Source organism: Cryptotermes secundus, unplaced genomic scaffold (genome assembly GCF_002891405.2).
Source record: "Cryptotermes secundus unplaced genomic scaffold, Csec_1.0 scaffold296, whole genome shotgun sequence".
Taxonomy (NCBI): domain Eukaryota; kingdom Metazoa; phylum Arthropoda; class Insecta; order Blattodea; family Kalotermitidae; genus Cryptotermes; species Cryptotermes secundus.
Genome location: NW_019737985.1, coordinates 508,027 through 534,439, shown reverse-complemented (window position 1 = coordinate 534,439; position 26,413 = coordinate 508,027). Strand labels below are relative to the sequence as shown.

At 40.3% G+C, this 26,413-nt stretch overlaps 2 protein-coding genes across 3 annotated transcripts in view; one reads left to right on the top strand and one right to left on the bottom strand.

Moving 5' to 3' along the window:
- The window catches only part of LOC111870602 (pollen-specific leucine-rich repeat extensin-like protein 1), an 88,416-nt gene extending 62,326 nt beyond the window's left edge, over positions 1-26,090 (bottom strand). Inside the window, exon 1 of one of the 2 annotated variants that reach the window (XM_023863024.2) lies at positions 25,880-26,090. In XM_023863024.2, the coding sequence (XP_023718792.1) occupies positions 25,880-25,969 (90 nt within the window). In that variant the 5' untranslated portion in view covers positions 25,970-26,090. Of the gene's footprint in view, positions 1-7,959; positions 8,014-25,879 lie in introns of those variants that run through there. The other variant, XM_033753914.1, reaches the window with a different exon arrangement.
- LOC111870601 lies at positions 9,813-16,949 on the top strand. Its single transcript, XM_033753913.1, has 2 exons — positions 9,813-9,891; positions 14,271-16,949. The coding sequence occupies exons 1-2, from the start codon at positions 9,832-9,834 to the stop codon at positions 16,299-16,301; spliced, it is 2,091 nt and encodes a 696-aa protein (XP_033609804.1). The 5' UTR covers positions 9,813-9,831; the 3' UTR covers positions 16,302-16,949.
- Positions 26,091-26,413: the final 323 nt, after the last annotated feature.

Genomic DNA, 26,413 nt, shown 5'->3' with positions numbered 1-26,413 from the left:
AGCCGAGCCGAAGCGCGCTGGTTTCTAAAAACTTATAGTGTTTGTGCGCTGTCTTGTTGGGAGAGTTCTTTACTAAAAGCTTTGCCATGGATTGTGATATACATTAATTCCAGGATGTAGGGCTCCAGTAATTTTATATAACAATTAGTATAACGTTCCATGATATGTATACAGTTGCCGTCTTGTAGTGCACTCAATTTCACCTGTTACTTCACGACATGTTTCGGCAACATAGTGCCATCATCAGGTGCCCTAATTACGCTAATCTATTGCATTGCTTGCCTTTATAAAATTATTTAAAGTGTATTTAAAAAGTGCGTATATGTCAACTATAATAAATTTACACACACTAAATCTTGTTAAGATTATTCATCTTATGTGTCATAATTAAAACATGTGTGTGGTTCTTCCACTATGAGGGTCGCTCCTCTTACATTCTGTGTAAACCGTGTATTGTGATGTGTGTTCCCTTCTTAGCTGCGAGTGTTGTTGATTACAACACTCGCAGCTAATCACCAATATCACCACGTCCACCATCATACAGACTATAATGGAAAAGAATAAAAAACTAAGACGCCAATTTCATATGCATAATATTACGAGTATAATATGACTTTTCTTCAGCACTACAGCAGAAATCCGCTTAAGGGATCCTGTCCTAATTCATAAGCAAGGATTTCCTCAACTTCCCTCCCTCAATTACCAGACATTCACTGAATTATTGCGACTGGTTTACGCATGCGTGCCTGAAGCCCCCGTCCGTCTGCCAGTTCTAAAATATCTTGTACTGCCATTTGGAAAATGTAACACATAAAATTAATCACGTTGGTTTCACAATTATCAAATGAAATTATCTCTTTTAAAATCTCGTAGACTCACTAACTCTTAATTTCGAAAAGTTTCAAACTGTGTCTTTTTCTGAAAGAACTGTAAAGATTGTACTCTATAACGTAGAATATAATTTACCATATAATATGTATATAATTGTCTTTGACTTTTGTTGAACATATATAGAAATGAAAATAATAAAGTGAAAACTAGCGAATGACCCCTACATCAAATTTTATCAAAATTTCTGGGTTTATAGGATATATGAGAACGCCCATTTAGAGCTTTGTGCAAACCAGGCTTTCATGTGGAATAATATGGCTAAAAATCCGAATTAACCGTCAAATTCTAGCAGAATTCTCCGATATCGAAATACAAGAAAAATTGTTTAGTGTTTGTGGGATACATAGAAAATTCCGTTTATTATCTTATGTAAATCACATGTTATTGTTCTGTATTTCAGCATCCTGTTGCAATTGTTCACATTTGCGTCCATTTGTCTATAATCCGTCTAAATTGCAACACTTTTTATTCTACACTTCGATACACTCTCTAACACTACATGTTTCGGCCTCAAACGGCCATCTTCAGGCGTTTTTTTACATATATACAATTAAGATTGTGTCGAAATTGTGTCGAAACTGCTACACTGTTTCACTGTTCATGCCACCCACATGAACACAAACGACCAGCCATAAACTATTTAATAAGTTTATTATATTCAGACCCAATAACGAGAAAAGCAAAAGATATAGAAATGAACACAATTCAAAACATATTATACAATAATGAATATGACATAAAGTTATCTAGTAACATACCCCCAAGAAGAAACAAAAACAAAACACACAGGGTAACTCACAGCAACAAAAAACAAAGTGGATAGCCTTTACGTAGAGGGAAAAGGAAGTAAGAAAAATCACAAAACTTTTTCGAGATACGAAAATAAAAGTAGCTTTCCGCACACAAAACACAATACAAAATATTATGAAACCAAAACCACAAATGGATAAATGTAATAAAAGTGGAATCTATCAAAGGAAATGTTTAGACTGCCCATTGAAATATGTTGGACAAACAGGGAGAACATTCAAAACCAGATATAAAGAACACATTCATGACATAAAAAGTAACAATAGTAATTCAGGATATTCAAATCATATATTGAATACCGGACACAGGTACGGCACAATAACAGACACTATGGAAATCATAACAACAAGGGGAAAAAAGGAAAACATCTTAACACACTGGAGGAATGCCATATTTACAAAACTAGTAAAGAAGATTTACATATGAATGACACAAACACTGAAACACATAACCCTATATTTGAAATACTATACAAAATTACACAACAAAACATCTCTCCCCACTCCTCACAACCAGGGCATATAAATACAGGAACAACTACACCGCATCAGCACTAGTAAAGACAACACCACACGTTGAGGAGGAAACACAAACCAGGAGAAAGTGAGTACAAAAAGTAAACAAACACAACATGAAAACAATATAGGAATTTATAAATTACAGATAACTAACGCGAGGAACAAGCTGCCAAGGAAAACAACTTATATTTTACGGAAATGACGACACTCTGAGTGAAGCAAAACAATAAGTAACAAATTATAAAAGAATTTTATATTATTTTAATTGAAAAGAAGACTAGAGCATGTGGTTTTTAAAATGAATTGGAACAGTGAAACAGTATAGCAGTTTCGACACAATCTTAATTGAATATCTGTAAAAAAAACACCTGAAGATGGCCGTTTGAGGCCGAAACATGTAGTGTTAGAGAGTGTATCGAAGTGTAAAATAAAAAGTGTTGCAATTTAGATGAATCATAGACAAATGGACGCTACTCATATGTTATTGTGTTTTCATTAAGGATAATTTGAATTTCATTGTGTATCATTTCTTCTATGGCAGTATTAATATTATTATAACGCCACTGAGCAGCGTTATTCTTGAAAATTTTACAGTTGCCTTAGTGATAAATAAATTCCCTTCTACGTATTTATGGAACCCGAAGATTCATTATGGTGTTCACATGAGCCCACAACTGGATTTACCCCGCTTTATGTTCAGCAGATCCATATTGCTAACCCCTACCATATTTCTATGCTGAATTTTCACCTGTGCTGGTGTCTCTTCAGTTCAGGTTCTCTTAATATCTTTTCCCACTTGTCATCTCTCCCATGTGTTAAACTGCCTACTTGCTAAAAGCTAAAGCTATCGCTGTAACAGGCCGTGGGGGCCCATAGGGTTGTGAGACGTCGACGTTCCCACATTTTCTAGACAATCGGCTCACAGATGACGATCAGTTCAGCCATAGGCGCTGACTGCTCTTAAGCCCCAGGAAGATTCCTACTACTCAGTTCTGTTAGAGACTGAGTTGACGCAAGGACCACAGTGCGGCTGAAAGAAATAAGTCAATTGAAAAGTCCAATGACTTCATCTGGAATCGATCCCGCGACTTTCCGGCTTGTAGCATATTCCCTCAACCAACAACGCTACTGCATGACCGCGTCGGCCTTTCATGAATTGTGATGAAATGTTACATTATGAGGTGCCCGTTATTACAATATCTGTGTAGCCGCACCATAGCTCAGGGTATTAGTCACTGGCTTCCCACTACTGCGGCTTGGGTTCGATCCCAGTTCAGGTCATGTGGGGTTTGTGGTAGATAATTGGGACTGGGCCGGTTCTCCCATTCGGTAATTTGGTTTCCCCCGTAAATTCTCCTACCCCCAACGCTCCATATTCATTAATCATTGTATCATATTTGCTATGTAGTCTCGACACTAATAAAGATAAATTTGTCCCAGTGCTTAACTTATTAAGCACTACGCCTTGAAGACGTATGGGGGAGTGGACATATAGACTCACGTGTTCTTGACCTCAGCACTAGTTGGGGGTGAGCTGTTAGCTTCACGCGCCGGCCGCTTTACCTCCTGAGAAATATCCGCNTTTTCTAGAAAATCGGCTCACAGATGGCGGTGAGGCTGTCAGCCTTCCGCGCCGGCGGCCCTTTACCCCCTGGAAGATTCCTGGTACTCATTTCTATTAGAGGCTGAATCGACTCCAGGGTCATAGTGCGGCCAGAAGGATTCGTTCAACTGAAAAATCCAATGACCACGAGCACGAAAATGGTTCATATACGAGAATACGTGCATTGCCGTGCTAAAATTAGTTCAAAGTTATTAAATCTAAATTTTAATTTGAATCCTTCAATTAAATACAATTTAAAAATTCCGAAGAAAAAAGAATTTAATGTTACAGGATAATACTGGTCTGTGGCACTGAAAGGTGGTAGGTGGAACTCCAAAAACTTTTAAAGATACTTAATATTTCGTTACTTGGTTACAATACACAAGGACTGTTACGGCAGGTGCAAGTTAAGATTTAAAAGAAATTTTACTAGGCTTTCTCTCAACAGACTGCAGTATATGTGTTGCTAATGGTTTGAAGACTGTCTCTGAAACTCAAGAATACGGTATTATGCAAGAATCCGATCACAGCGGCCGTGCTGTCTGAGATATGAACTGTCTTCGCCCGCTCAAGCACTTGGATTGTGGGTTCAAATCCCACTTGAGGCATGGATGTCCGTGTGTATTTATTTTGTGTTTGTGCTGTCATGTGTACAGGTATCAGCCTTGCGACGAGCTGATCCCCCAGCCAATGAGTCCTACCGACTGTGTAAAAGATCAAGATACTGAGAAGGCAGCAAAGGCCCATCAAAGGGCTGTACAGCCATAGATAGATATTATTACATAATGAAGAGCTTCATAATTTCAACCCTCTACTAATACTGTAGGCAGGCCGCGCCATAACTCAAGCGATTAGTCGCTTGCTTTCCACCGCGGCGGCCCAGGTTCGATCCCGGGTCTGGTCAAGTGGAATTTGTGGCGGACAAAGTGGCGGTGGAGCGGATTTTCTCAGAGAACTTCGGTTTTCCCTGCCAATATTTATTCCACCAAATTCTCCATCATCATAATCACCCGGGGCAGGTACAATAGGCCAATTAGTGGCCGCCGTGCCGGGTCGACCCAGTTGGACTCCACCCCCCACTGAACGAATTTAATTTAACACTGCAGGCAGAGCAAATCAAAGGCGACAAGAACACACAAGGGGAATAAGAAAACTTGAAAGGAAGGATCCAGTGGGGAAATACTAATATAAGTGAGAGGTATTGAAATGGATCTTACAGAAATATTATGTCAAAGGTTCAACTAAATTAAATTGACTCAGGAGGAAATGGGACGAATTACGGAGCAACATATGGATAGACACAGCCTTCACCTGTGGGCAGATCGTACATAAATTATCTCTATAAACCATACCAGAATGGTATTGTAATATGTATTGAACTTTCCGCCCTTACAGCAATCACGTGGAAATAATGTACATATGGGATTTGACGTTGTCATGGCAATGAATGCGATGTAACGCCATGCAGTTTCTTTTTAGATAAGTACTAAATTACACTTACTCGTATATTCTGAAGATGGAGGAAGCACATTCCTCCAGAATGTTGGTACTCATTGAAAACTTGCATGGGGTTGTATCCCGGAAGACAGTATTTTTCAAGGATGGTAAAGGATCATGGCGTTATGGCTCGAAAATTTGTGTGGAGCGAGGCTGGAAAGTATGCCACCTGGGACGATGTTCAGCTATTGTAGCCTATAGACCCGTTGCTAAGCGGTGACTGTAAATGACCTTTTCTGGGCAGTTCGGTAAACACGTTCCCGCATCAGCGAATGCGCAAGCAACAATAGAATTACTGTTCGAAACGGATGCTTCTATGTGGTCCGTTCTGAGATGTTATGAGAAAGATACAAAGTCAGTTTACAATATAAGCAATATATACACTACAAGCAAACGTATTAAAGATAAGCAGCGACACACACAGAGAGCGCCTACACTGAACAACACATGAACAACGATAAAAACAAGAAGTGGCCGCGGCAGCACCGTAGATATAGGGCATGTACCCTGAAAAAAAAAAAATTAACTAAAAATTGAAAAAGAAAGAACAGAGATCTTATAGACATTTTAACTTGAATTAAGTTTTAAAAAGTGCTAATTTAAAAATCAAATCGACGCGTGTAGATTAACAAAGATTTTATACAATTAGAAAGACTGGTAATTTTAAATTTTAACAAGCAGTGTAACAGCTACGTGAGTGATACACACCTGATGATGGCCATTTAGGGCCGAAACATGTAGTGTGGAGGAGGAAAAGAAGTAAAAACTACAATAAAAATTTGTTGCACTTAAGACGGTATTTATCCATATATACAAAGTCAGTTGTTAGGCAACCCGTGTGGAGGGGGAGTCGAATACCTCCACCGTGACCCTGCGAGTCTTAGAAGGCGACGAAAAGGGAAGTCTCAAATCTGAGAGTAAAATATGGTCACGAGTCCCAAGGGTCTCGGACCCGAGAAAGACTGCGCTGGCAAGCACCAGCAGCATATACAAAAGACAGACCCGTCATCTTGTCAGAGAGGACGCCCCACAAAAATAAGACCGTAACTGTCAAACAGTAATAAATATCTGGTCATGAGCCACAGATGGGTGTCGACACCAAGACTTACTGACTGACTGGCCATCAGTCGCAAGGTGACTTTGACTCTGAGTTGTTAGGCAGTTCTGTACGAGCTGAGCGCGTGAAACTAAAGAACCTCCGCCGTTAGAAGCCGTTGCCAGGGAACGGCTGGTAAAGACAGAGCAGGCTTAAAAAGGCTTGGCTGGTGCTGTGGTGACTTGTGAATTGTGGAGATTAACGGTCGTGCTTTAATTACGTGTATTTATACTTACGAATCGTGTTTATAAGTGGTCTAGAAATCGAGTCACCGATCCGAACCTCGTCTATAGTCCTACATACTAAATAACAGTATTTAGCAGTCTTCCTCTGTCGCTGAAGCAATATTGGCGAATGAGATACAGTTCTGAATTTTAGCTGCAGTGTGATGAGCCTAACGCAATTAAAGGACTGAAGTGGTGGGGACAGCTTTAAAGAACAAGTGAAATCCGCCCTTCTGCAAAATTAACTAGGAGAATAGAGAGGTAAGGTAAAAGTGAAGTTGTCCATGGGATTAATTAATTAAATACCATGCTTTGAATACGGATGGGGGAGTGGAGGTATTGCTCCACCATCCTTTATCTCGGCACTAGTTGAAGATGAGTGGTCAGCTTCATGCACCTGGCACTTTACCCTCGATGGTCATTAGGTAGGAGGCTGCGTGGGCCCCCAGAGGCAGTTCTGGGCATTATGGAAAAGTGAAAAACATCTTGAACAAACCGGGAATCGAACCGCGACTCCTGAGTCGTTCAGCCAGTAGCCTAGTCGTTATACTGTCTGAACTGAGAGACACAGAGCAGAATGTGTGAATTTCTGGATTTTCGTGGGGGGAAGGGAAACCCCGCTGGGTAGAAGCCTGCACTGGACTGTAGCACTTTAGAGGAATATCTTTACCAATTATTTCCTTAGACATAATATAAAGAATGCATTATAATTCCAGTAATTAATAAACATAACAAAGTCGACAATTTGGCTAATGGCCCCCAGTAAACTAAACAACTCCATATAGCTTGGAAAACCAAGAGTCGATCAGCTGCTCCAGAATTTGTAAATATTTCATGTAACCCGAAGGTTCAGCACCCTATTCGCCAGATCCTGCCATTAGTCCTTATCGTGAAGCAGATGAACTGAGTCCATACTACCCCATCCTCCCACCTACATCTGTGTCTTCCTGGTGGCGTCTTTCTTTCTTGCTATCACATAAAAATCCTATACGAATGCCTTCTCTCTCCATATGTGCTACGTGCCCTACCCATCTTATTTTCTTTCACTTGATCATTCTAATTATATTGGAGAAGAGTACAAGTTATGAAGCTCTTCATTGTAAATGTTTCTGCAACCTCCCTTTATTTTATCTGTCTTACGTTGTAAGGGTTCGCGGTATGTCCATTGACTCATTTTTCAATTGTGCAAGAGACAGGAGAGCGCGCATTCAAGCGCTATTGCAAGGCTGAAATATAATCGCAATACCTTACGGTTGCGATCTGGCACAAAATTAGGTATAGACCTAGTAGGTAATCTGGTAACCGGAAGTGTGGACTTACGCTCGGCATGCTGTAACCGTGACACTGACACAATAAATTCACACTCACACACCGTGCTTGTTGGAAGTCACTACTGAGGCGCGCGAACTTGGCCAGTCCACGTTATATGAACGCGAAGAGTGGCGGGGTTGCTCCACTTCTTGCTCATTGGCCTTGCACTTGTAAGTGGAAAGCTTCTTCTCTGGGTTCACTCGATCGATTTTCCTGTGGGGGATCTCTTTTATGTTCGCATGAATCATGGATCGAATTTTCATGCTGTTGTTTTAGCCTACTTTCTTTGCTTCAAAAGGAAAACGGACCAGTGTTTTCATGTCCTTCTGTTTGTCCATGCTACAAGCCGCAAGGACGCGGATCCAATTCCCGATGAGGTTATTGGACTTTTTCAATTTACCTAATCTTTCCACCCCCCACTGTGGTTCTAGGTTATCAGGTACCGACGACCGACCTCTNAATAATAATAATAATAATAATAATAATAATAATAATAATAATAATAATGGTTCTAGGTTCGACTCAGACTATAAAAGAAATGAGCACCAGGAATTTTCCTAGGGGCAAAGGGCGGTGAGGGCTGATTTACACACACACTTTAAATGATCATGTGTCGACGAAATATCCGTTGCTATCGTCTACCGAGAACTTAGAAGTCAAGAGCTGAACCGTCAAGGTCAAAGTCACATTGGGAGTTGTTGTATATGGTGACACCTGATATAGATTATTGTATAAGGCATGGTGATGCTTACTATAAACTATGGTATATGTTAATACCCATGTGGTATATGGGGATATATAGTATGAAATGAATTGTTTTATTGATATAATATGTTATATTGTAATATTAGAAATAGACTGTACCTCATGTATACACAGTATGAGGAATCGAGTGTACCAACAGGAAATATTAAGGGATTAACTTCGGGAAGGATCAAAAGATTAGAACTTTGTCCTTCACCGATGCTGTCACGAGAACGATGCTTCTTTCTTACTAAGAATAGAACAGCTATGGACCCTCCGAAAACTCAAGAGGGTGATGATGCAATGAATGACGTTAGTCAGATTACTTCAGAAGGGTAACGCCCTAACTGGACGAGATATATACCACACGGGGCGTAAGTAAAGGTGCTTTTTGATATCGACACTGCCTGAGCTATCCATTAAGTGGAGCAGGTGCTGTCAGATACCAGGAGTCGGCCACTGCCCATTGCTGAGGCAGACCACTGATTTCTTACCAACAGGTTCCTCTCTCTGATTTTGTACAGTATCAATAAATGTATTTAACATCAAGTTGCAGTACTCTCACACCCCGCACTGACTCCCAAGGGAACCGCTCGCCCTGCCAACCTGCAATCTATCCCATCCCCGGGATACAACATTGGTGTCAGGCCTGTGTGGTAGCTGCATCCAGAGACTGAACCCAGTACGTCGCCAAGGGAGAAAGAGGTATACCAGGTGGGATATCATCTTTCAGAAGACGTCAAGTGAACGGTAAGAAAATTCCAGTGGTACTACAACTCATTGACTGAGTGAAGGCTCATTAACTGGGCAGCCGAAGAGATATTCAGCAGAAGGAAGAAATTAATTATTGTTCGAGTATAGAGCCAGCCAATAGTGGCGAGAAGAATATTTAGAATTCAAGTCCTGAGAGTTGGACTGAAAATATAAAAGTGGAATAAGCGACCAACCCGTCTAAAAGTGGCGACCCTTCCATAAATAACTTAACTAATAAGAACTGAATTTTACAGCTGAAAAGGAAAGGCCAGCGGAGAACGAGTTAACATCCCGATCCAGCGAACGAGAAAGTAGGTCAACAACCTCCAGCCATTGAGTTATACTGCAGAGGAACCCCAACAGCGAGATCTGCACGCCAGCGCTATGGAAGACCGGCCGCAAAAGCCACCACCCCTACAAGTCGTTGAGAAGGCAACAGAAACGGTGAGTCTTTGCTAAACGTTTATGAGTGCCAGGTCTAACAAAGTGAATACACAAGTTGCGGAAGCAGATAGTTCAGATAGCATGGCTGAAGAGTACATTAGTGTGAGCGAGGCGCTAAAACTAGTGACGCCATTCAGTGGTAATAAAAGGGAGGTACTCACGTTCATCTCCAATGTGAATACCGCATTTGAAGTTATAAATCCCAACCACCAGGATAGATTATACAAATTTGTATTAACTAGAATCAGTGGGGAGCCGAGAACAGCAATAGCGCATCGACATTTGGAGAGCTGGGAGGAATTACGGGAATTTCTGAGGAATACCTACATAGAGAAACGGACACTAGATTTCCATGTGAATCAATTGTTCAAAGCTAGGCAAGGGAAATCTGATAGTATATCAGAATGGATACCGAAAATCCAAACCTTAGGTTCAAAATTCCGAGAGGCTCCGCTTACTGATTGCACAGACGAAGAGAGGGCAGGTATTTTAACCTTGTCGGATCGCTTGCGAAATATTTGCTTTATGCAAGGGTTATATTCCGATAGGATACAGACCATTGTCCGCAGCCGAAATCACGATGATTTCGACGAAATAGCAGAAACTGCGCTTGAAGAGGAAAGTGCAATTATTTCTAAACTAGAAAGATATAGAGGGCAAGATAGTGGCTCAATTCAGTGCACTATTTGCAAAAAGGTGGGCCATGTGAGTAGCAAGTGTTTTTCAAAAACAAAACGGGAAAATAGGGTAAGCCAATTTTCCGTCAAGAAAAACAAACAGACGCGAGAAATAATATGCTTTGCCTGTGGGGAAAAGGGTCACTTTGCTAAAGACTGTAGAAATAAAGGAAGGAAAAGGTCAGGTCAGGAAGACCAAGGATCAATGACTGCGGGAAAGGGGGGCGGACTGTCAGCTCACAGTCGGCAGGCAGTCAGTGCTATTCAGTAGGCTGTATCAGTGAAAATAGGAAAGAATACATAGAGCTAGAGGTCCGGGAAAGTAAGACAGGAAAATTGAAGTTCTTACTGGACACGGGGGCTGATATTTGCCTCGTAAAGAGTACAAGTTTGTTAGGGACTACTGAGTTCGATCCCCAACAAAAGGTGAGAGTCAAAAGTATAGAGGGCTCTATCATGGAAACACATGGTGTAGTGAGTATATGTATTCACGAAGGGGAAGTTAATATTCCGTTCGACTTCCATTTGGTTAATAAACAGGTGGAACTCGTTTATGATGGAATTGTGGGTAGAGACTTTCTGCAACATACTAGGGCCAAAGTATGTTACGATGGTAACACAGTCACATTCAAAGCAGGGGATGCGGAATGGACTAAGAGAATCATGGGTAACGAAATAGTTCAGGGAACTATAACGAAGGAAAAGTTAACCCTAACCGGGAGATCAGAAGTAATAGTGAAGTTACCGGTAGAAAGCGGTACAAACGGCCCGGAAAGAATTAAGGAAATAGTTCAGGGAACTATGGAAAAGAGAAAGTTAACCCTACCTGCGAGATCAGAAGTGATAGTAAAGTTACCGGTAGAGTGCGGTACAGACGGCCAGGAAGGAATAATAGATAAGTCAGAAATAGCTGACGGAATTTATTTAGCTAGTTCTTTAACTAGGATAAGTGGTAAACATGTCGTGACCAGTGTGTTGAACACAAAAGAGGAGGAAGTGGTAATAGAAATGCCGATAGTAAAATTGGAAAATTACTGTACAGGGGAATTTCAGGAAGGAAGTCCCGATGAGTACGTAGGATCATTAGCCTCGATCCGAAAAGAAAAAACAAGGAACCGGATAGATGAGGTTCTGGGAAGGTTACGGTTAGATCACCTCAATCCAGAGGAGAAGGAAATGACCAGAAAAGTTTGTAGGGACTATCATGACATATTTTATTTGCCAGGAGATAAACTCAGTTGCACTAATGCAATAAAGCATTCTATAAATGTGATTCCCGGCACGAGTCCCATAAATACAAAACCTTATAGGTTACCCAAAGCCCAGAAGGCTGAAATAGATAAACAAATAGACAAGCTACTCCGAGAGGGGGTGATTGAGGAGAGCAGTTCCCCATGGAATAGTCCGCTGTTAGTGGTACCCAAGAAAGATGGCGCGAGTGGGGAAAAGAAATGGAGATTAGTAGTGGACTTTAGGAGGTTGAATGAAAAGACAGTGGGTGATGCGTATCCACTGCCAGACATAACGGAGATACTAGATCAGCTAGGGAAGTCGAAATACTTTAGTTGCTTGGATATGGTAATGGGCTACCATCAGATTGAGCTGAGGGAGGATGATAAAGAAAAAACCGCTTTTAGCACCAAAAGTGGACACTGGGCGTACAAAAGACTACCCTTTGGATTAAAGACAGCTCCTTCGACTTTCCAAAGAATGATTAACAATGTATTATGTGGCTTAACAGGTACCAGATGCTTTGTATTTCTAGATGACATCGTGATCTATGCTAAGTCTCTAAGCGAGCACGATGAAAAATTGAGAGATGTTTTTAGAAGGATTAGGAAATACAATTTGAAACTCCAGCCAGACAAGTGCGAGTTTCTTCGTACCGAAGTAACTTATCTAGGTCATGTAATCACCGAAGAAGGTGTGCGACCGGATCCCAAAAAGGTTGAGGTCATAGACAATTTTCGACAACCCACTTCGACTAAGCAGTTGAAAAGTTTTTTGGGTATGGCCAGCTATTATCGGAAATTTATTTCCAATTTCAGTAAAATTGCCACGCCCTTATACAAGTTGCTAAAAAAGGATGCCCATTTTGAGTGGTTAGACGAGCAGGAAAATGCTTTCCACAGATTGAAACAGAAATTGATTTCGCAACCCATATTGCAATATCCTGACTTTACGAGAGAATTCACGTTAACCACTGACGCTAGCAATGAAGGTGTAGGAGCAGTGTTATCTCAGGGCCAAATAGGAAAAGATTTGCCTATTGCCTATGCCAGCCGGAATCTGAATAAAGCAGAAAAAAATTATTCAACCAGTGAGAAGGAACTTTTGGCAATAGTTTGGGGAATAAAACATTTCAGACCGTATCTATACGGGAGGAAATTCAAGGTTGCGACTGACCACAAACCTCTCACATGGATAATGAACATAAAGGATCCAGGTTCAAGGCTATTACGATGGAGAATAAAATTGGAAGAATATGATTACGAGATTATATACAAAAAGGGGACATCAAACACAAATGCTGACGCGTTGAGTAGGATAAATGGAATTGTTGTAGAAAATGAAGGGCATTCACAGTCAGATATAAATGATGAACTAAAAAGGCAAATTTTGTATGAGTATCATGATGCACCATTAGGGGGACATCGAGGTATGAACAAAACCTACAGTGCAATAAAGAGCGTGTATTCATGGCCAAATATGAAGCAGGAGATTGAGGACTATGTTAGAAAATGTAAAAGTTGCCAAATAAATAAAGTGTTAGGTCCTCAGAGAAAAGTTCCCATGGAAATTACCACCACTGCCAACCAACCTTTTGAAAAATGTTGTTTGGACCTAGTGGGACCCTTGCCTGAAACACAGACAGGGAATAAATACATATTAACTTTTCAAGATGAGTTAAGTAAGTTTCTGGTAGCTATACCGATACAAAGGCAAGATGCTGAAACAGTAGCACAGGAGTTTGTAACGCAGGTTGTTTTGAAATTAGGAACGCCTAGCAAAATTTTGACAGACCAAGGGTCAAACTTCCTAAGTGAGGCATTCAAGAATACCTGCAAGATGTTAAAGATAAAAAAAGTTGCAAACTACCCCTTTCCACCCCGAAAGTAATGGAGGTTTGGAAAGAAGTCACAGAATTCTGAAGGAGTATTTACGACACTATATAGATGAGGATCAGAGTAACTGGGATGTATGGGTACCCTATGCAGTGTACGTGTACAACACGTCTGTACACACATCCACAGGTTACACGCCGTTTGAGCTTGTATATGGTTTTAAATCAACCATGCCATCAGCACTAAAGAGAACCCTAGTGTCCAATATAATTATGACAATTTTTTAGTTGAACTGAAGGGCAGGCTACAAACAGCCCATAGCATAGCCAGGGAAAGGTTGATAGGTCATAAAGAAAAGAGCAAGGAATATTATGACAAAACCACAAAAGAGGCTACATTTAGGGTAGGAGACAAGGTTCTCCTGTACGACGAAACCGTACGTAGAGGGAGGTCAAAAAAACTTAGCGCCCAGTGGTTAGGACCCTATGAAATAATCGGGTTAGACAGAGTAAATGCCACCATTAAGAAAGGAAAACGAACTCAGAAGGTTCATATGAACCGATTAAAACCATTTTATTGAGAAAGAAAAAGAAAACTTCTTGGATTGCCGTGAACTTAGAGCAAAATTTCTTTACAGATGGTTCCATGGCGATTATGGCTATTCACAGTGTGGATCACGCTTTATCTTCCAAGATGTGAGATGAAGTCAACAGCTGAGGGACTGGGATATTCTGTAGATAGATATGATGACTCTCCAGGACTGTATTACGAACTCTTAGGAGAGGCCACGTTATATAACACAGAGTGGAAAACTGTAGTGTACGTCAACCTAAGGCAAACGGACAGTGAGACGGAGCAGTTAGGCCAGTATATCAGTTATATAAATAAATTATGCCAAGCTACTGAAGTTCAAAATTGGACAGACTGTAATCATTTTTCTTCATTGTCTAATGATAGACTTAAGCAGGTAAAGGGGACTGAAAAACTGTTGCACGAATTAATTGGAAATTCGGGACACATCCGCAGACGCAGGGGAGCCCTAAATTTTGTGGGAGAAATTAGTAAGATATTATTTGGAACCCTAGATTCGGATGATGCTGATTATTACAATGAGCAGATTAAGCATTTTGAGGAAGAAACCGAAGACATGACTAGCATTATGAAACAGCAACTCTCTATAATAAAGGCATCGCTAGGAACAATGAATAGTACTATCTCCGACATGGAATACAATGACCATGCAATTAAGGAGGGATTGTCTAGCTTAAAATCTTACATGGAAAAGTTTAGCTCAGAAACGGAAGAGCAGTTGAACATACTGAGTGTGAAGGTCACAGTAGAGGGACACATCGCTCGAGCGAATCGTGCTCTTGATGCCATGCAGAGGAATTTAGATTTGATGATAGAAAGCGTCCTAAACGCACAAAAGGGTATTTTGCAGCCCCAAATAGTCTCACCAAATCTACTTATGGAGACATTACAGGGAAGTGCTTCAGTATTTCCAAAAGATACCATGGCACCATTTACCTTCAGCAAGGATTCAATCAGTTTGATTTCTAAAATATGTGATGTTCACATTTACATAAAAGATGGAATATTAGGTTATATAATAAGCTTACCTTTAATCAGCAGAGGTACATTCAAGGTGTTTCGATTGATACCACTGCCAGTAGGTATAGAGAAAAATAGGTTTCTCTACCTTGAAACTGGTAATGAACTATTGTATGTTGATCAAATAAGACAATATTATTTTGCCACAAGCCGAGAGGAATTAAGACGCTGTAAATCAGCCGTACCAAATGCATACATATGTAAGCAAAGTCAACCCTTATTGAACAGTCACATGCAGGAATCATGTGAAATAAAATTGTTGCAACCACGGCTAAATATTCCAAAAATTTGTGATACAAGGGTAGTACAAATCATACATACGGTTTGGACCCAGTTAGAGAAAAACAATGAATGGATTTATTTCATACCATCTAGTGATGACATTACGATTTTATGTCCAGAAAAGGAACCTGTAAACATAGTGCTTAGAGGCACTGGTAAGTTGAGTATTCAACCGGGATGTAAGGGATATGGTAAAACAGCCCTGTTGACTACCCAAAACACTGTTCAAGTAAATACCTCGAAACACGGAGGAGATTTGTTATCCAAAGTGGAATCTCAATTTGAATGTTGTGAACAGTTCGGTACATCAATTAACTTGAGTCATATTGAATTAGATATGAAGTTGAAACATGTGGTAACGCACATGGAAGACCTGAAATTTGCTAGTTATAAGATCTCCGAGTTGGAGAACCTTGCAAAAGAAAAAGAATGGAAATGGAAACATATCCAGTACCACAAAACTTATTCAGTGCTAATGTACATTGTGATCACTGTAGTAATATTGTATGGTTTATATAGACTTGTGAAATTTGTTGTAACCCGTTGGAGAAAAAGCAAAATACTAAGGGCAATTGCCGCAAAAACGGAATGTTTAAGCCTTCCTGGAGAAGCCAGTGGAACTGGAAATGTTATCAATATCAATATTAAAACCAGTAATGAGAGTTTGTCACGAAGTTCGGAAGCGATACCATTGAGGGACATTGATGAAGAATCAAGGAGGGAGAGCAATCCAGACCTCCGGAGATCCAAACGGGGGAAAACAAATAAATCGTAATTTTAAAGGCACAATTAAGGTGTTAATTGAGCCTCATTTTAAGGGGGGAGGTGTTGTATATGGTGACACCTGATATAGATTATTGTATAAGGCATGGTGATGCTTACTATAAACTATGGTATATGTTAATACCCATGTGGTATATGGGGATATATAGTATGAAATGAATTGTTTTATTGATATAATATGTTATATTGTAATATTAGAAATAGACTGTACCTCATGTATACACAGTATGAGGAATCGAGTGTACCAACAGGAAATATTAAGGGATTAACTTCGGGAAGGATCAAAAGATTAGAACTTTGTCCTTCACCGATGCTGTCACGAGAACGATGCTTGTTTCTTACTAAGAACAGAACAGCTGTGGACCCTCCGAAAACTCAAGAGGGTGATGATGCAATGAATGACGTTAGTCAGATTACTTCAGAAGGGTAACGCCCTAACTGGACCAGATATATACCATACGGGGCGTAAGTAAAGGTGCTTTTTGATATCGACACTGCCTGAGCTATCCATTAAGTGGAGCAGGTGCTGTCGGATACCAGGAGTCGGCCACTGCCCATTGCTGAGGCAGACCACTGATTTCTTACCAACAGGTTCCTCTCTCTGATTTTGTACAGTATCAATAAATGTATTTAACATCAAGTTGCAGTACTCTCACACCCCGCACTGACTCCCAAGGGAACCGCTCGCCCTGCCAACCTGCAATCTATCCCATCCCCGGGATACAACATTGACGGTCAATCAGTCAGTAAGTCCTGGTGTCGAGCCCCATCTGAGGCTCATGACCAGATATTTCTTACTGTTTCACAGTTACGGTTTTGTTATAGTGGGGCGCCCTCTCTGACGAGAGGGAGGGTCTGTCTTTTGTATATGCTGCTGGCCTTTGCCAGCGCAATCTTTCTCGTATCCGAGTCCCTTGGGACTCTCGACTTTATTTTTCAGTCTCAGATTTGAGACTTTCCTTTTCGTCGCCTCCTACGACTCGCAGGGTCACAGTGGAGGTATTCGATCCCGCCTCCACTTAAGTAATCACTTTGGGCTGAGCCGTAGCTCCGCTTTTCTAAGATAACTCCTTTGCACGGACCCCACGGAAATATCGTCTCCCATTGTTGTGGATGCATGTTTACCGCTGCGTTGCCAGGCAACAGACTTTTTACATCTACGTGCTTTTGCTCGGCTTGGGCCGCATAGAAAACAGTCTATATTGTTGTTTTCTTAGCGAGACGTTTCTTAGCAACGCCCTGGCCATTCACGTTACACTAGTACGAGTAATTGCAGATATAGTGAAGATGCAATTTTTTTAGGATTTGTAGAGCAGAATTAACGTCGACGGAAGCATACTACTGGAAATTACGCCCAGAAGTTTAAACTCATCTTATAGTTCGAAACACCCAAGGGATAGCAGGTGCCATAGGTTGTTTTTAAAACTAGTTCTTATCTTAGATCACCATACTTAAAACTGCTGCTTTGTTCTTGAATACTATACAATTAAATATTGTCCACCTCAGACTTGCAATGCTCCTAAATCGCGTAAATGTAATTTTCTGTCATTCATTGACTGCAACTTGTACTTGTCGCCAAGTATATATAGAATATTCAAGTTACGGAGAATGAGATGGGGAGGACATATGACACGCATGGGAGAGCCAAAAGGAAAGCGACCACTGGGAAAACCTAGACGTAGATGTGAGAGTAATATTAAAATGAATGTGAGATAAGATGTGGCGGTATGGACTGGGCTTATCTGGCTCAGGATAGGGACTAGTGGAGGGCTCTTGTAGACACTGTAATGAACCTTCATATTTCTTAAACTGTTGGTAATCATTGAGTGACAAAAGCGACTTTGCGGCTTCTTAAGAAGGGCTCAGCTCCATCGAGTTAGTTATTATTCTCCGACTCATCCAGCTCGCCGTCACGCAGTTCGCCTTGTCTAACAATGGCAACCGGAAACTCGTTCTGTGAGGACTCGGACCGATTCTGTCCGTAACTCTGTCGAAGCTGTAGTGACTGCGCGACAAGTCTTCCATAACAGATCCAAGCCATGATGTATTGGAGTAAGCTACTCATATTTTCCGCAAGTTTTTTAAGCTTAAAGTTATTTAACCTTGATGCAACTCAAATTTTAAGGCCCTTCTCTTCGACTTCTCGTATCGTCTTAGTTTTCCCTTATAAGAAAACTACAAATTTTAGAAATGGATTCTATATTTCAGTCTTTCGGTGGTGAAGGTAAATTAACCCTCGCAAATCCGGTTATGGTCAATCCGGATGTCGGATTATCCTGATGGAAATATTAAAAACAGAAAATTTCCTTCAAAGGTGAGTACATACTTCGAAAGACATATGGAATTTCTTAACATAAGGGATTAGAGGAAGAGGTCTTACAAACTGTGTTGAAAGCAGCCGGAAAGATCGAATCCACACAAAAAACTTATTCAAGCTTGGCTTCAACTAGATGGAGCAGACTCTGGATTTCAGCATCTTGTCTTTTTATAGTTGTTCAATAAAGTCTCTACGATGCTTTTTTCTTGTTTATTTTCATCAGCACTACTTGCGTGTATGTTATTAAATTGTCAGGTTATTTGTATTCTAAGCATTTTTGCTTCTTTAATCCGGATGAATCTGGGTTTACTGAAGAAATTCCCATTCTACTAGGCTCCATAGTAGAACTACTGTCATGCCATGTCCAGTATATAGCCTCTGAACTAGTGAAGAAATGCAGTGCCTTTCATGGATCTCCAAAGATTCATTATCGTTTCCACAAAAGCCTGCCACTTGTCCCTGATTTGAGTTAAGAAAACAAACAAATTTGTTTAGGACAAGAATTCAGTTATCTGAGAAGCTGAATGAGATGTGTAGGATTTAATGAGTTATTACTGTAGCATTTGCATTGAACTGCCATGAAACCTCAATAACTTTGCTTCTTTTATAACCCAGTAGACCGTTAGTTGATAGGAAAATGTATTGCAGATCTTAATATGTTGACATGTTGACAGCCATTGATTAAAACCATTATTAACACATGTATTTGTCTATCAATCATGTTAATATGAGAGAATATATTTATGAAGTTACTACTAACATATCACTTTGAAATGAAAATAAAGGAGCTGAAACGAAGTCCATTAATGTAAAAAACGTCTAAGCATCTGACTGAATCAGCCCGATCACGTGAGCGTACGACCTTGTTTTTCAAGCCATGATTATTTTTATTAAAATGATTGCATTTTTTAATATTTTCCTGCACAAATTGCACTTGTATAATTGGTGAGATTAAAATTTGTTATTGTTAGTACAGTATATAGTAGTACAACACAATTATATTAAAAAAGTCCTTGCTTGTTACGATGTTCACTTTAATTACTTCATTATGATCCTCATTTCCCGATTTCAGAACGGGAGCAGGAAGAAGCACGGCGGAAACAAAATGCGATCAATTTCCCAGTCTACTCACTACAGGTAGGTCAGTGTCAAGTTTATGTATGGCACGTCACGGATAAACTAGGCAGTTTCTGTGCGCAAAATGGTAGCACCAACGTCACAGTTAGGTGCGACTTGGCCGCCCCATAGCTCAAGCGGTTAGTCGCTGCCTTCCCATCGCGGAGGCCCGGGTTCGATCCCGGGGTCTGGTCAAGTGGGATTTGTGGTGGACAAAGTGGTGTTGGGGCAGGTTTTCTCCGAGTACTTCCGCTTCCCCTGCCAATCTTCATTCCACCAACTGCTCCACAATCACCCTAAATCTATCATCTGGGGCTGGTACAATAGGCCAGAAGTGGCCGCACTACAAGGGACTTAGTCCACCCCACTGGCAATAAAAAAAATAGGTGCGACTTACTTTATCTCTTACATAGTATTTCTTCCTTTCTGCTAAATCGGGTGGAGCAGCTTGTGCCACTGAAATTAGGCAATGAATTCTATTCTATGTATTAATGGCCTCCAACTGCGCAACAAATTAAATTGTTATGCTCTTTATAGGCTGACAGATAACGAATGAATTAACTCCTGTAGTAAATAATTTCGTTATATATTCCTTGAGTAAAAACATATTGCCTACAGTAATAGCGGAAACCAAAATTAAGTGATAACATATTCGTTGTATTAACAGAAAGGATTTAATGTGTAGAATGTCTTATGACTTGCCGATAATATTATGCTACGTTTATTTAAAAAAATGTTTTGTCAGTTGCGTCGAATGATTATAAATTAGGAAAGATATGGAAAGCGTAAATATTCATTTTTCGACTATCTTCTCGTTTGATTAGCCGCTATGTATTATAATCTCAGAAGGTGAAATAACGTCATTACATAACCAAACAGGTATCACTGGAGTGAGACCAAATTCATGAATGAATGGAATGAAAATTCTTTCATTTCTTAGAAGCATGAAGAACCAGAATCGTGTTACAACTGATGGCCAGTCAGTCTGTCTTGGTGTCGAGACTCATCTCATTTGTACTAGTTCTGTCGGTGTGCGGCAACCCTCAGACGTGATGACCAAAGCATATAATTTAAATATTGTTTTAAAATTCGTCTGTGCGGCTAAGGAAACAGTGATGAATCATGATTTCTCAGTCAAATAATTGTATATCCTAATTTACTTTGTAGTATCATCTCAGAGGAGTCGATTCTGCTCAATATAGAGGACCCTGTGGTGTCCTTCGCTTAAAAACAAAGAGCATTTTATGTGACATTAAATTAGAAGGATTCTGTCGTAGTAACAACATTTCGAAAGAATGCTGACTACTTCAAATATTACATATGATTTTTCCTAAAAGAAATACATGGTTAAATCCTGTGCCGTATTCAAAAAGCAACAATACATTTGAAATTATGTCGACGCTTAACACTGTCAACATTATCAAGACCGTCGAGACATTCAATACGCTACATATTGTCTTAATTGTTTTATTGTAGAAAAAGTGTAAATACAAAAGAGGCCTAGGCAATGCCCATCCGGCCTTCTGCAGCACATTCTAATAAACATCTCATTCTATATTAGCAGTAACCCCGCGGTTGTTAATATAGATTTTGACTTAAATATGTGTGCATACTGCAAGTAATAAGTACAATTACTTCTTTTACTTTTCTTACATATATATTTTATATAAATATAGGAATGTTGTTTATGAAGTAACAGACGCCTTGCAGAAATCTTTTTTCTTCTAGCCTTAAGAACTGTGCAACTGTTTTTTGGTAATGCTTTTTCTGTTCTCAGAGATGTCCATCACTGTTGTCCTGTGGTCCTCGTACTGTTTACGGTTCCAGAAGATATGTTCATCCATTTGCAGCCGTTACATACACAACGTACTGCCCACATTTGTATGTGGAGACATCTGTAGGCAAAAGCCTTGAAGCATTCGCGGAGACTTAAAGTGGCAGATCGGCCGCGAAGTTATTACCTCCATCTCTAGGTGCTAGTGGAAACTACTGTCAGAGACATACTCGCGACCGCTCGCGACATCACGTCATCCGGTGAAAGACAACCGATCTTTTGGTGCCGTTTGGAAGAACATGCCGCATTCATCTTCTGGGTCGAATAGTAAGCCATAGACACTAGCAAGAATCTCCGCTTGCTGCCCACGTCTTACCGGTTTCTCGCATCCTTTGATATACGTAGTAATGTTTAAAGATTCAGTTCGTCCCTCAGAGAAGACACTCATATTTCATATTAAAAAGACCTGTCGTTTAAAGCAGTGTAGCAAAATTACTGTTGTTGGATTTCAGGTTCACACAGCGGCGGTTATGAAGAGCTGTATCTTCTGGGGTATAGCGCCGTTTAGTCAACCGAGAGTCAACTGTGTTTCGGAGAAACATGTTGACTGCATCTTCAGGGTTGAATAGTAAGCCAAGAAGAAAATCAACATGCTTGCTACCTGCTTCATGCTGAGTTCTTATTCTTTAGCCCTGAAGATGGAGCCAATCCCCCGATAATTACTAGAGTCTATTTTATCACCCTTCTTATGAACTGGCACAATAATAGACTCCTTCCGCTGATCAGGCAATTTTTCCTTATGCCAAATAGAAGTAATTAGCTTATGGATCTTAGAACGTAATATTTCACCTCCTGCTTGAATAAGTTCTGCCAGAATTTGATCACTACCTGGCGATTTATACCGTTTCAATTTTGAAATAGCACTTTCAACCTCCACTCAGCTGTATCTATTTCTGTCTGCCTAACAGCACTGCCATGGGTTACACAGGAGATGATGAGTAAAATGGAGGAGCGAAGGAAATGGAAGAATGTCAACAATGAAGAAGGCAGGAGGAAATACAGGAGACTGAGGAATGAATTGAAAAGAGCCACGGACAGGGCCAAAAAGGAATATCTTGAGAAGATATGTAATGAGATTATGGAATTTCAAAGAACAGGACGTTATGATTTGATGTACATGAAGACAAAAGAACTAGGATGGAAAGAGAATCATGGGATTCAAAATGTTGGCATCGAAGACTCCCAGGGGAATAGAATAGTAGATCAGAGGCAAGTGCTGAAAATTTGGGAAAATTATATTTCAGAACTATATGATCGACCTAATCGGCCAGAAACCTTAGAAGTTGAACCGGAAGAAGAAGTAGATACAGACGAGAAAGGACCATATATTTTACAAAGTGAGGTGGAAAAAGCTATCAAGGAAATGAGGAAGGGAAAGGCTACAGGAGATGATGATGTACCTGGAGATGTGCTCAAGTTACTGGGAGAAGGTGGTTTGAAAACACTGACAAAACTAATGAACACCATATATGAAAGTGGAGAGTGGCCCAAGGACTTTACAGAAGTTACAATGATTGCCTTAAAGAAAAAGACAAAAGCTACAAAATGCAGCGACCATCGCACAATAAGTCTTATTGCACATACAGCAAAGATAATAGCAAAGATACTTAAAAGAAGAATTGAAAGGAAAATAGAGGATGTACTTGGAGAAGATCAGTTTGGATTTAGAAGAGGAAAAGGAACCAGGGATGCAATTGGGATGATGAGAATTATAGCGGAACGAACTTTGGAGATAGATGAAGAACTGTGTGTTTGCTTCATAGACTGGCAGAAGGCATTTGACCGGGTAAACTGGACCAAATTAATGCAGATCCTGAAAGAAACAGGTATCGATTGGCATGAAAGAAGATTGATTAGCAAATTGTACATGGATCAGAAAGTTAGAGTACGACTGGACAGGGGGGAGACAGGAAGTGTGCAGATTGGAAGAGGAGTTCGACAAGGATGCTGTTTATCACCAATTCTGTTCAACTTGTACAGCGAATGCCTTACCAAGGAAGCTCTGGATGGGCTCGGTGACTTCAAAGTAGGAGGGCAAATTATTCAAACTGTGAAATATGCAGATGACCTTGTGTTAATGGCTAAGGAAGAAACTGTGCTACAGGGCATGATTGATAGACTAATTGAAATTGGAAGGTGCTATGGCATGGAAATGAATGTGGAGAAAACAAAAGTAATGAAAATTTCGAGACAACCAACCCCAGTCACAATAAAGATAGACCAAAAACAAGTGGAGAATGTGAAATGTTTTAAATATTTGGGTAGCTTGTTAACAGATGATGGAAGGTGTACTTGTGAAATTAAATCCAGGATTGCCATGGCAAAAGCTGCATTTAGCAAGAAGAAGAATCTTTTTACCAGCAAATTGGACTTAAATTTGAGGAAGAAACTAGTGAAATGCTACATTTGGAGCATAGCTCTGTATGGGGCTGAAACATGGACACTTAGGGCAGTAGATCAGAAACATCTGGAAAGTTTCGAAATGTGGTGTTGGAGAAGAATGGAGAAGATCAGTTGGACCGATTATGTGAGAAATGAAGAAGTGTTAATTAGAGTCAGTGAGCAGAGGAATATCCTACATGAAATAAGAAAACGGAAGGCTAATTGGATTGGTCATGTTTTACGCAGAAACTGCCTTCTAAAAGAAGCTATCGAAGGAAAGATAGATGGGCGGATAGAAGTGACAAGAAGACGAGGAAGAAGACGTAAGAAGATGCTGGATGACCTTGGGGACAGAAGAGGATACTGTCGTTTGAAGGAGAAAGCTCTAGATCGCATTAAGTGGAGGAATTGTTTTGAAAGAGACTGTGGACCTGTCGTCTTGACAGATTACTGATGATGATGATGATGATGATGAACAGCACTGACCCTATGTACATTCAATAACTGAGAGTAGTTCCTCCTATCCAAAAGTTGTGGGAATCTGCAAGCAGATCACCATGCTTATCTTTCACTAAGTTACTTCTAGGTTGGTGACCCCTCTTAAAGTCATTTATTCCTCTGTACAGGTCTCTAATGTTCTTGTTCTTACTGTTCATTGCAAGCTCATCAATTTTGTCCTTCAGATATTCCCTCTTTTTTCCTCAAATGCCTGCTAACTTTGTGTCTTTTATTGTTCAGATTATCCCCATTTATTTCATTTGGATTGCGCAACCACTGCAATTTGGCTTGTTTCCTTTGATCTAATAATTCTGAGTATTATTTGTCAAACAATGGCTAATGCTTCTTCATTTCAAAATAACCTAGACTCTGTAAGATTTGAGGCTTTCACGGCGGTGACTATGAAGAAAGCAGTCTTCTGGGATTTGGCACCGTGTATATGTGGTGTTAACCGACGTTTCGGAGGAACGTATCGCCCCCATCTTCAGGGTTGAAGAAGTATAGGTAAATCTGCAAGCGACATCACCGTGAGACACGGTCAAGCAGACCCCTGCTTGACCGTGTCTCACGGTGTTGTCGCTTGCAGATTTACCTATACTTCTTCAACCCTGAAGATGGGGGCGATACGTTCCTCCGAAACGTCGGTTAACACCACATATACACGGTGCCAAATCCCAGAAGACTGCTTTCTTCAACCTAGACTCTCTTCGGCTAAAATTTTTATAGTCTCTCTAATAGTTTTCCAAGTGTTATTAATATACACCTCAGTGAACCTATTTGAAATATCAGTACAGTACTGCCCTTTATCCTTTACCTTGTTTAATTTCATGAGAACGAACCTCACCATATGAAAGTGTCTTCTCTACTTGTAAGATCTGAGGTTTTCGCGGCTGTGACTATGAAGAATGCCGTCTTCTGGGATTTGGCTCCTTGTAAATTGTGTGTGAAGCGACGTTTCATAGGAACGTATCGCCTCCATTTTCAGGATAAAATATCCGCGAGCCAGGAACCAGCATGAGCAAGTGGCTGCAGACTTCCGTACTTGCTTTGGCATTGAAATCTCCTAATAAAATTTTCCTATGATATTTTGGGAATTTGTCGAATACACGTTCTAGTTCCTCGTAGAAGCTGTCTTTCAGACCATCAATTTTATCCTCTGTTGGGATAAATTCAACTTAATGGTTGTTCGTTAATCCCATTTCGCTACCGAGCCCTCGTCGCCATAGTCAGTACTTTAAACTTCTCTCCAGAGATGGCATAGGCACGCACATAATGTATAACTGGAAGGTAATGTTTGTTATTGTGGATGATTATGAATAGTAGTTTATGCTAGCACTGCAATTTATGAGCTTTGAACGTTATAATGTGGTTATTATTATTATTATTATTATTATTATCCACAAGCACTAATTTGGTGACTTACATTGATTTTATCTCCCCTATAGTTGGCTCCCAGAGACAAGCTGATGCCATTTATTTTCATCTGAGCAATGCATTCGACCTTGTCCCACATTCTCTTCTTCTTCACAAGCTAAGTGCTGCTGGGCTTTCTGTTGGTTATGTAAGCTGGTTTCGCAGTTACCTATCCAACCGGAAATCCCAGGTCCGTGTTTCTGGTGTTCTTTCCTCACCCTTTGAAGTTCTCTCAGGTGTACCTCAGGGATCTGTCTTGGGACCCCTTCTCTTCAACGTGTTTATTAATGACATGTGTGATGCAGTTGCCCATTCTAAGTGTCTGCTTTTTGCTGATGACATCAAAATTTACCGAGCCATTAGTTCCCCTCATGACTGCTATCTACTACAGTCTGACGTTAACTCTATACAAGGTTGGTGCATTGCAAACTGTATGAAACTCAACATCAGTAAAACTAAAGTTATATCCTTCACCAGGAAAACCAACTTACTTATCTACGACTATAAACTTTTTCAAACGTCAATAGCCCGGACCGATTCTGTA